This window comes from Notolabrus celidotus, chromosome 7 (assembly GCF_009762535.1).
Source record: "Notolabrus celidotus isolate fNotCel1 chromosome 7, fNotCel1.pri, whole genome shotgun sequence".
Lineage (NCBI taxonomy): Eukaryota > Metazoa > Chordata > Actinopteri > Labriformes > Labridae > Notolabrus > Notolabrus celidotus.
The window spans coordinates 6,091,506-6,103,302 of NC_048278.1; the positions used below are offsets into that span (position 1 = coordinate 6,091,506).

At 43.5% G+C, this 11,797-nt stretch overlaps 1 protein-coding gene across 1 annotated transcript; it reads left to right on the forward strand.

Annotated features, from left to right (window-relative positions):
- The first annotated feature begins 1,060 nt into the window (after nt 1-1,060).
- Nucleotides 1,061-11,333, forward strand: dcaf15 (DDB1 and CUL4 associated factor 15). Its single transcript, XM_034687942.1, has 13 exons — nt 1,061-1,218; nt 1,833-1,930; nt 2,934-3,072; nt 3,211-3,317; nt 3,417-3,562; nt 3,704-3,865; nt 5,656-6,402; nt 6,499-6,590; nt 6,839-6,961; nt 8,926-9,008; nt 9,104-9,208; nt 9,340-9,455; nt 10,575-11,333. Exons 1-13 carry the CDS (start codon nt 1,123-1,125, stop codon nt 10,628-10,630), a joined length of 2,070 nt encoding a protein of 689 aa, XP_034543833.1. The 5' UTR covers nt 1,061-1,122; the 3' UTR covers nt 10,631-11,333.
- The last annotated feature ends 464 nt before the right edge of the window (nt 11,334-11,797 follow it).

Here is an 11,797-nt window from a genome sequence, read left to right on the forward strand (position 1 = left end):
TAAATTACAAAACAATATTACCAGTGAGATCAGATGCAATCTGCTCTTTTGGGGGTAACAAACATAATCCAGCTATTCCAAATTTGGTTAAATTTGTCCATTTGGATTCTTGATTGATAGGTCAATTTTTCCATCCTAAATATTTCAAGAGTTGTTCCAATCCAATCATCCAGGGAAGGGTGAATCGGGCTTCACCATCTCCTTGTAATTGTTTTCTTACTTGCCACCAAGAGCAATTGTAGCTTAATCTCGCTTCTATGTTCCAAAAAAGAGAAACGGCCCAGGTAAAGAACATCAAAACTCAGAAGTACTTGAGTGTTAAAGACTCAGGGAAGCATTGACACCCTTCCAGAAAGCACTTAATTTGGGATATTCCCAGAGGATATTATAATGGTCCAGCCACATTGTCTCCAGCATGGCATATGTGCACCTTTATACCACTCCTGATATGGTGACTTGAAAAACCTAATAACATTATTCCAGCAGCTGGAGAGAACACTGGAAGGCCCAGATACTGCCCCACGCCTCCTCAGAAATCTCAATCCCCGATTCCCTTTCCCATGTACCTTTAACGTATAAAGTATTATGTTTATTAGCATGGGGCATTATTATTATTATTATTATTATTATTATTATTATTATTATTATTATTAGTAGTAGTAGTATTAGTAGTAGTATTAGTAGTAGTAGTAGTAGTAGTACTAGTAGTAGTATTATTAGTATTATTAGTATTATTATTGCCACTGCTGGTATGTGTTTGGGAGTGGGGGTGAACTGCACAATAAGTAAATTCCATTTTCCATATTCTTTATCATATAAAACATTTACCTGCTAACTTTTTATTAGGGAATGAAGATGTAGATGATACAAGAAGAACTTGGACCCCTTTACCTGCAGGATCTCAGTTAGCGGGAGCGCCCTACCTTTGTTTCGGGACTGATGGACGCGCTAGTCTGCGAGTGATGACATTCCTCTACGCTCTGCAGACCAATCAGAGCGCTTCTGACGGCAGTCCTCTGCGCTCTCTGGACCAATCAGAGCGCTCCTGACGGCAGTGTCGTGCGCTCTGTGGACCAATCACAGCGCTCCTGACTCTCACCGAGAACAACAGTTCGGTGGGTGATGGCGCCTAGCTCGAAATCCGAAAAGGACGACAGCAAACAGAAAGCTCAAAGAAAACACAAAGACCATGTCGTGAAGCTTCTCATGCGTGGGAAGGTAGGCGTGAACCCGACCTATGCTTAAAATAAAACACGAAGAGATTGACTCGGAGATACAGCTTCACTTCTTCATTAAAAGCCTCCTTGTTTTCAGTAGCTCCTGTGGCTAGTAGCTAGCTAGCTTGATGCTAACCAACATTTAGTGTCAGACAGGGAGTTTATTTACTAGCGTTATAGATCAGAAAACATGAACTCCTTCATACTTTCTCTGTATCTATCTCTCATTGCCTGATTTTAAACAGACTCACAGACATCTGAAGGTACATGAACAGTGATAGCATGCCGGCTAATAGAGCCAACGGTAACAGTTTTATTGTATCAGTCAGTGTTCGCTTCAGATAGAACTCAGCAGGAACCTGCAACTATTTTACAACCACACCACTCAGACACATACAACGTTAATCATTGACCATTTTAATTTATGCACCTCTATGGTATGTTTGCACTCACACTCTTTTAAATATCCAGGTGTAACACCCTGTAGTGCATTGAATAGGTTATCTCTATTGAAGTTGTGTCTTCAATACAAGTGCATTATCTCATGCACACACTCCCCCCAGACACATCATGTATTTGAGTTCATGTTTGTTTGTTCTCTCGTCTGCTCTGCAGCTGTCAGGACAGTTCTCCCAGCGCCTGTTCAGGAAGCTGCCCCCACGAGTGTGTGTCCCACTGAAGAACATCGTCAGTGAGGAGTTCCTGAGAGCAGGGTCAGTGTCTACAACTTTATGAAATGGGGTTGTTGTCATTAAGCAACATTAAGCAACACTTTGATGAACGTCTTAGAACAGGTTGGGTCTTTGGGGAGTGTAACCAGACTGTTGATGCTCTGTCTAGATAATATTCCAACATTTTAACCTTCAATCAATCTTTATTTGTATAGCGCCAAATCACAACAAACGTTATCTCAAGACACTTTTACAAACAGAGCAGGTCTAGACCACTCTATGTCAAATTATGAACAGAGACCCAACACCAAGACAGGATAAGACTCAGTCTGACCCCACCTTAATCCACCATGAGCATTGCACCTCGCAATATTTAGCTAGTTACAGCGGCAAGGAAAAACTTCCTTTAACAGGCAGAAACCTCGAGCAGAACCAGACTCATGTTAGACAGCCATCTGCTGAGACCGTGTTGGAGAGAGGGATAGAGGGAGATGAAGAGATAGAGGGAGCGGTGATAGTGATGAGACAAGTAGTAGTAGCTGTTGCCGCTGGAGTCCAGCACGTCCGTATCAGCTGGAGTCTGGAACGTCCACAGCAGGAGGACGTCCATGGCAGCTCAGAGGAACCTAGAGACAATGGAGCTCAGGGACTCCAGAAAGGTCCATGGTTAGTAACTTTAATGGGACAGGGAGACTTAAAGTAAGTGATGAAGGGGGTTGGGGGAAGAGGGTGAGATAGGATCCCAGTGTGTCAGTGCACCAGTTCCCCTGGCAGTCTAAGCATATAGCAGCATAACTAAGAGCTGGTCTAAGTCTGATCCAGCTCTAACTATAAGCTTTATCAAAAAGGAAAGTTTGAAGCCTACTCCTAAAGCTCCTGTGACGATATAGATTTAGCCAATTATTGAAGCACCTATTTCTTAATGACAATGACTATTCAACATTATTTACAATAGATCTGTTATATCTTATAAAATAAGCTTATAAAAGTCACATCCTGAGTGAGGATTTACTGAGTGTAATATGACCCACTTCTTTGGTTCCAGACATATCTTTCTGGGCTTCACCAAATGTGGCCGCTACGTGCTGTCCTACACCAGTGACTGTGGAGAGGATGATGACTTCTCCTTCTATACCTACCATCTCTACTGGTGGGAGTTCAACTTGCACAGTCGACTCAAACAGGTGAACCCCAAAGCATTTAATCAAGCAGACTCACAAGTGATGGTAGAGCTGATTATTATTACTGGAGAGATGGAAACGTATAAATCAGCTGTAAGAGCCGATGCCTTGCTTTTGTCTTATATCTGCTTTTCCTCTCAGGTGCATCATGTGCGTCTGTTTGCTGGAGAGGAGATCTACAGTGATCTGTACCTGACTGTGTGTGAGTGGCCAAATGACCACTCAAAAATAGTCATCTTTGGCTTCAAGTAAGTCCATCAAGCGTACTAGGCTGATTCTTAGAAACTCAAATTGTGTTGATGCAGTGTGTGGGTACTAATGACTGCATGTGTGGTTCCTCCTTCCAGCACTCGCAGTTCAAGCTCCGTTCTGATGAACCTAATGATGAGTGATGAGAACAACAGAGACATCTACATCACCATCGCCTCCATGCCTCCTCCTAAACCTTGTTCTCGCTGCTGCCCTGTTCCTTCAGCCACTACCATACGCACAGGTAAACACACACACACACACACACACACACACACACACACACACACACACACACACACACACAAACTAAGCTGCTGTCCTTTGTTTTTCAAATTCCCTTCGCCTGTCTCTTCCTTAATGACTTTATTCTTTCCCTCTGAAGGAAGTGGCGAGTGTCTGGAGCATGGCTATGTGCTCAATAGCAGGTACCAGGTGGTGTATCCATTTCCGACTTTCCAGCCAGCGTTCCAGCTAAAGAAGGATCAGGTCATCCTGTTGAACACGAGCTACTCCCTGGTCGCCTGTGGCATCTCACTCTGCCCAGGTAATGCATACACCAATGGCAATATCAACGTGGGGCTTTATACAGTACCAGTCGGTCTCTCATTCCAGCACTCAAGACTTTGTCTCAAATCATTATTTACTGCGCACCCTCCTCTGAGTATTGTAGGAAATGTCCTTGAGATCACGACTCTTGTTTTTATCCTCATCAGTCTGCCATCACGGCAGTGTTAATTTGGTCAACAAAATTATGACGATAAATGTTCGTCAATGACTCATTTTTTCATGACGAAAACGAGACTATGACGAGCTAAAGTGCATCACTGATAATAAAAACTCTGAAGAAAATATGTTTTGATGAGACGATGACGAGACGAAAACTTTAGTGGCAGACCGTCCATGTTTCCCCCGCTGTGCGTCTAATCTTTAAAGATAAAAGTGATGACTTCCTGTGACAGGCTGAGTTATTATCTGAGGGGCTCAGTGTTAGCTTCGTCACTACCTGCAGCAGGTGTGCTTTATGAACCAGCTCTCCCCACCTCCATTAGGGGTGCACCGATCCTACTTTTTAGGTACCGATACCAATATCGATACCTGAGCTTTGGTATCTGCCGATACCGATACTAGCCGATCCGATCCTGGTATTGATTTAATAATCTCTAATGTGAGGATAGAATCAAGTTTTTGCAACTTCAGGCTTTTCTGACTTGATGGTGAACTGTACCTGGGTTCCAAGTGCTAAACCAGAGGCTGGAATCCCTTCATTTCAAGGATCCGGAGCAATTAAATCCAAAATCCTGTCTGTTTTTTCACACTTTGAATCCATTAGGTTTCTTCCTTCTTTGCAGTCGGCTACAGCTCACGTAAACTTCCTCCTTTGGGTTTCCATTATAATTTTCAGCGCGACCACCATCCGTCGAAACATCAGCGCTGCACATGTTGCAAGTTTCTGGTGGAGTTGTTAGCAAAAGAAGGTGAAATGCAGCTAAACTGCAGAGCCTCTAGTTATCCTCCATCATGCTCCACCGGGCAAAAATGCACAGACCGGCCAGCGCTGATGGCATAGGAGACGCACATGGCTGTTGTAAACACAGAAAAGCATAGAACTGAGATGAATAGATCTGCCATATGGATCAGCACTATATATCGTCCCTTTGTCACCGATATCATTTTCTTTTTTTTTGCCTCTCTCACTATAAAAAGCTCTGCGTCTACAGTTTGATTTAATCCAGTTCGGTGAAACATTAGACACATTTTGGAAGTGTTGATCAACTCCTTGTCATCAAAGATGCAGATGCATTTCTGAGTGATTTGAACTGACTGTCCAGTGCCTCTGTTGCTGCGAGGTGCATTCAAGGACCATCGTAAATGTGCAATACAGTACTTTCAAGGCATTTTCCTGTGAATCAAGAGAATCAAAATACAGTCACAGCGGGCACATCAAGAATGTTTTCTTTTGACTTTTTAATAACAGGGACAGGCTGAATTATTTAACTTAAGATATTACACAAGCAAAAGTGTTAAAGGAGTGAAATGTTGACAATTTGAACACTTGGTATAATCCTGTTACCAATACCTGATCAACTCCATGAATTATTTAAAGAGTGAAGATGTTTCATCAAAAATCAAAGACATCAATGTGACTAAAACTAAAATGTTTTGAGTTGACTAAAACGAGACTAAAACTAACAGGCATTTTCATCTAAAGACTAAGACTAAATCTAAAATAGCCGCCAAAATTAACACTGCATCATGGTTCAGTTTTTCATCGCATGGGATTTTATCAACCCTTGTTTTAACTCTTCGTTATTTCTCTTTCTATGTCTCTTGCAGGTAAACAGGGTCAGTCATCGCAGATCCTCTACTCAAAGAAGACAGCTCCGTCAAATCAAGCCTGCACATCTGTTTCCTCCACCTCCTCGGTCTCTTCTTCTTCTTCATCTTCTTCTACTTCTTCTTCTTCTTCTGCTTCTTCGTTTGCTTCTTCTTCTGCTTCTTCTTCTTCCTCTTCTTCTTCTTCTTCTTCTTCTTCTTCTTCTTCACTACCTCAAGGATCTCCCGAAAGCCGACCCCCACCTAGCAGACCTGCTCCAGTTCTTTCATCTCCAAGCCAGTCACAGGCAGCTGTGCGAGCGCGGGAGTTTGCTGCTGACCTCTTCCGGCGGGCTCAGGGAGGAGGAGGAGGAGGAGGAGGGGGAGGGAAAGAAAATGAAGGCCAGCCAGAAAGGAAAACGTCTGATGGTTGTGAAAAAGATGCTGTACAGATGCCAGGAGATGAAAGTGTAAATGTTCACCAGAGGAGGAGAGAGGAGGAAGACTGTAAAGAGAGCTGTAAAGAGAGCAGGGAGGCAGAGAGAAGGACTAGTTTACCAGAAGCACCAACATCTGATAGGAGCCTGCCTACAGAACACGTGATGTCTCCTGCCTCCTCCTCTTCATCACCCTCATCCCCACCGACCCCGTCCTCGTCCCAAGAGGCTGGACCCAGTGAACCCAGCCCCAGTGAGCCCGGTTATGTCAACTATTCACAGCTGCACTACCATCTACAACAGCCAGGGGCAGCTGAGCAGAGTACAGGAGGTGAGAGGAAGAGGAGGACAGAGAAGAGGGACAGATTAAGGTACCCTCGTCAGGTCCGACTGAAGTGACTGAGCATGTTTCTCTTTTGTTCTGCAGGTTATGAAGACGATAAAGTTCAGCTACCCTTCACAGTCACTGACTTGAAAGGACGAAACCTTCAGCTGATGACTGAGTCTCACAACGGACAGGTATGTGTTTTTGTGTTTGTAAATCCCTGACTTGTAATTAATACGGATATTTAAGTTGTTCTGCCTCGCATAGAAATATTAGAATCAACAGGTACAAATATGCTGGAGGTATTTATCTCAGAGCGCTTCATCAGCCTGGTTGAACAGATATTAATCGCTCCATCTCAACTATAGTGACACTTTGTGTGTTTACTTGCCATTCTTTTAAAATGTTGTGTTTGTTGAAACCTGTGTGTTCTCTCCTGCAGAGCGTGTGTGTGGAGCAGTTGACCCTAGACTTTGAGTATCTCATCAACGAGGTGATCAGGAGCGATGCCGCGTGGGCCCCTCAGTTCTGCTCCTTCAGTGATTATGATGTTGTGATATTGGAGGTCAGTGTGCACATGCTCACCAACACACAGTACTGTACAGTCACCTCTCTTTTAAGTTCTAAGTCTTAATCAGACCTGAGGCGGCTGTGATTCAGTGGTGGAGGGTTTGCTGTCTGACCTTGCGTCTGCAGTCTGTATGTCCACATGTCCTTTGCAAAGACACTCGGCTGCAGATTGCTTGCAAGTTACTTTGTCTATAGCAGGGGTTCTCAAACTTTTCAGCCTGCGACCCCCAAAATATTGGTGCCAAAGTCTTGTGACCCCCACTGTCTCTCAAAGTGATTTAATGTGTCTTCATTTAGCTGGTCTGCAGAAAATGGCCCTACCTATATGAGCATGTGTCTATGTTTCGTGTGCCTTTATGAATTAACCTGCTGCTACTGATGCTTTTGATAATTAACTGTTCACTAACTCTAAACTTAGGAGTCATCTGAATAAAAGAAAGGCAGAGAACTCATTACATTTTCTATTTTCAAGGTTAGCAACTATTTTTGTTGATATATTACTATAATGGGTCAAATGTGTTAATTTTAGAGAATAAAAAAAAAAGAAACATTCTGGAAGACTTCTCATGACCCCTTATTTGTGTTTCGAGACCCCTCAAGGGGTCCGAACCCACACTTTGGGAACCCCTGGTTTATAGTTTATGAATGCATATTAAATGAGATTAGTTCATACTGTTGGTCACTTAAAACTAGGGCTGGGCAATAAAACAATAACAATAATTATCCTGATATTATTTTCCATCCATCCATCCATTATCTTGACCGCTTATCCCGTTAGGGGTCACGGGGGGCTGGAGCCTATCCCAGCTGTCTTCGGGCGGAAGGCAGGGTACACCCTGGACAGGTCGCCAACCTATCACAGGGCTAACACAGAGAGACAGACAACCATTCATGCACACACTCACACCTACGGGCAATTTAGAGTGATCAATCAACCTGAGCATGTTTTTGGACTGTGGGAGGAAGCCGGAGTACCCGGAGAGAACCCACGCATGCACGGGGAGAACATGCAAACTCCACACAGAAAGGCACCCGCCCGGCCGGGGATTTGAACCAGGAACCTTCTAGCTGTGAGGCAACAGCGCTACCCACTGCACCACCGTGCAGCCTGATATTATTTTTCTCAATATAAATATAATAAATGTACAATAAAACGTTGATATATTTAAACCTGCAATTAGTGTCTTAAACGCTAGTTCCCACCCAACATTAAATAGAAGAAGAAGTCGGCATTGAACAGCCAATCATGTCGCAGGGTGAGAGGTAGGCGGGCTTAAAGACGTTCAGAGCAGAATGTAAACACGGCTGAAACGAGCAACAGCGACAACGGAGAAAACACAAAACCTACCAGCTCAAGTCAGAGTGAAAATGTGCTCGACAGGAAAGGACACTAAACTTCATTAGTTAAGATATTTTGACTTTTTACTAGACTACTAAATCCAGATACAAGCTAACAAACCTTCTGGTTTCTTTAACTTTCACTCAGGAGAAAAATCATCTGACTTTAAAATGATATGAAAGAATGATTATATATTTATTGTGAAAATTATCGATATCGACTGATATGAAAAATGTTATTGTGATAACATCTTTTTCAATATCCCCCAGCTCTACTTATAGCATTTTCTGCCATCACTGCATGAATGTGTTTGTGAGTCAGTTAACACAACATGTGGGGGAAAGAGCTTTGAGTGGTCAGAAGACGAGAGAAAGCTGCTTAAAATACAGTTAACTAACCTGCAGTTCTTAAGCTGTTTCTGCTCCATCCATCCATCCATTCATCCACCCACCCCCCCATCCATCCACCCACCCATCCTTCCATCCATCCATCCATCCATCCATCCATCCATCCATCCATCCATCCATCCATTCATTCTGTCTCTTAGCTGAAGTCAAATCTAGATTGACATGACAAATTCCACGTTGGAGTTAAACCTCATGTGTTTTTTTGTGCCTCAGGTGTGTCCTGAAACCAACACTGTGATGATTAACATCGGTCTGCTGTTACTGGCCTTCTCCAACTCAGACGAGGAGCACTGCAGGTGCTTGTCCTGATATAACCCAAAACAATCTTAATCCCTAAATCTTCCCTGAGTCAGTCCACACTCAGTCTGCTCCTCTTTGTTTTTCTTTCCAGGCCAAACACCTACCACTCCAACCTGCAGGTCAGCTGGGACCTGAACACTGGAGTGTGTCGCACCGTGGGTGTTGGTGACCTAACAGAGGTCAAGGGTCAAACCAGGTGAGGAACTTTACTGACACTCTCTCACTCTCTCTTAACATTGTGCCCAAATTGATCTACCACTGCTGCTCGCTCACTAACTTTCGGTCCCAGTGAAAACCGGATTGTAAATATTTTCTCCCTCCTCTCAGTGGAAGTGTTTGGAGCTCTTACAGGAAGTCATGTGTGAACACCGTGATGAAGTGGTTGGTTCCTGAGTGCAGCTCCCGCTACATTAATCGCATGACCAACGAAGCTCTTCACAAAGGTGGGTTATTTTCTCCTTCAGGGTCCTGATCTCTGCCACAAAATTTGTCCAGGTGTTTGTGAATTGGATTCGAAGGGTAATGGCCAAATTCCACCAAATCCGTGTCCGTTCCGTCTTCGCTCCGTCACGGCACCAGATCTGATAGGTTTCTATTCTAGTCAATCTGTTAACTTCCACTGGATCCGCTTCGTTGCGTTCCGGCTGCGTCTCTGATCCGGCAGGTCGGAGTCCTCCAGATCAGATACACAAGACTTCTATTTTTGCCGGATGCCGGAGCACGACGCATCAATCTCAACAGAGCAGATGGAGCGGGACAGGAAGTCAGGCACCAAAACAAAATGAAAACATCCGGTTCATTTTCAGAATAAAACACTCTGTGTTATCACCAGATCGGATTTCACTTAACTACAACAACAAACCGTCATGATGAGCGGAGCCAGGACTAGAGTCAACAGGTCAGAGGTTTTCAGAGGACCAGAAAGACAACATGGATGAGGAGAGGAGGAGGATATCAATAAATGCAATAATTGCTGCGGTGAAACCTCGGTCACATGACTCAATCTGTCCGGCGGTCCTGCTCCGCGCTGCGTTCTGAAAACGAACCGGTGGGGTGATGACGGACAAGAGAGTACGGAGCTGGACCGCAGTGGATCCGAGACGGACACGGATCTGATGGAAGTCCAGTGGAAGACAGAGATGAAACATTTCAATAAGTGGATTAATCCGACCAGACCAAACAGCTCTTGATTTCTATGTCTAGTCCCAAGCTGCTCTGCTCTTAAAAAAATGTAATGTCATGCACCAACATTGAAATTAATAATTAGACTTGTCTTAACATTAAAAACAGTGTTGTTCCTGATAGCAGTAATGATTGCTCCATCCTGAAGCCTTGTTATTGCGTTGCACAGGATTTCATTACAGCATATGATTGGACTGTTGTTGCACAGTTTAAAGAATAACAGTCATAACAGCTCTCTGCTGGTTTAGTGTCCCAGTGACAGAAGACAGTTTGACATGACATAACAGGAAATGTACAGGTGTAAATGTTAAGTGTAGTGATGTCTGCTAGATTTCATTATGTCCAGGTCTGTTAGATCTCATTCTTCCTCTCACCTCCAGGCTCGTCCCTGCAAGTGTTGGCCGACAGTGACCGCTGCACCTGGATCGTCTTATGAAGAAAGAAGAGGATCCACCGCCAACAGGATCCAGCACCAGTATGATGCTCAGCTTTAATTCGAGCATAGCGGCACGCATTAGAGGGATCTGATACGTAGTTTAAAAAATGTGGCAAATTGAAACTGAACAAAGAATGCTCTAAAATAAATACTGTAAAGACATTTTTAGTTGATATGTGTTAACTTTTACAAGTTTCATTTTTTTTTTTGTTGTTCCACCAAAACCAAGCGCTGGACTGAAGATCTAGTTTCGACTTTTTGTTGTTTTTCATACTTCAAGGTGAACCGTTATGGTTGTGTGTGTGTTACTTGTGCTTGTGTCCATTTCTGAGAATATGCAATATCTGCACCTGTGTGATGTTCACAGGTATTTCATCCAGAGAATACGAGTGTGTGTGGGTGTGTGTGAGTGTGTGTGTGAATGAGTGTGTGCGTGTTTTATGTGATTGAACAGACTCTGCTGCTTTGAACAGGTCTTTTCCTCACCTGCTCTGGACCACTTTTGTCTAGCTGTGTACATTCATAATGCTGCAGTATTTAAAGTGAACATGTTGACATGTTTTCTTGAACATTCGTCAGTGAAGTCGAGGGTTTGTTTGGGTCACCTGTACAGCTGGATGGTAAGACGCTCTATGTTAATTGGCATTTCAGCAAGACTTTGTTCTCTTGGAATATTTTGTTAAAATAAAACGTTCAAATATTATCTGTTAGTCTGTTGTGTTACTGCTTTACACATTAAGAAATAACAAATATAGGAAATAACACAAAACTCAATAAGTTCTGATTCTTATCCCTACTCTTCACCATCTACATGCTTCAACTCGGTCAGATCATTCGTCATTACGGTCTTAATTTCCACTGTTACACTGATGGTACTCCGCTCTATCAGCACCACACCATCCATCCGGCTTCCCCCTCATTCTCTGGTCAACTGCCTCCACACCATAAAAACCTGGATGACAACTAAACTACTCAAACTCAACAGTGGCCCCCAAGCATTGCATGGATTTCCTACTGAAACATGGTGTACGCTCAAATCCAGAAAACGTACGCACCCTTTGTACATGGGGCCCCAGGACTCTAACTCAAGTGCTCAAGAAGCAACAACATTCACTTGTATTGGAGTGATGCTTGACCAGGAGGATCTATACTTGGACTTAAGTCATG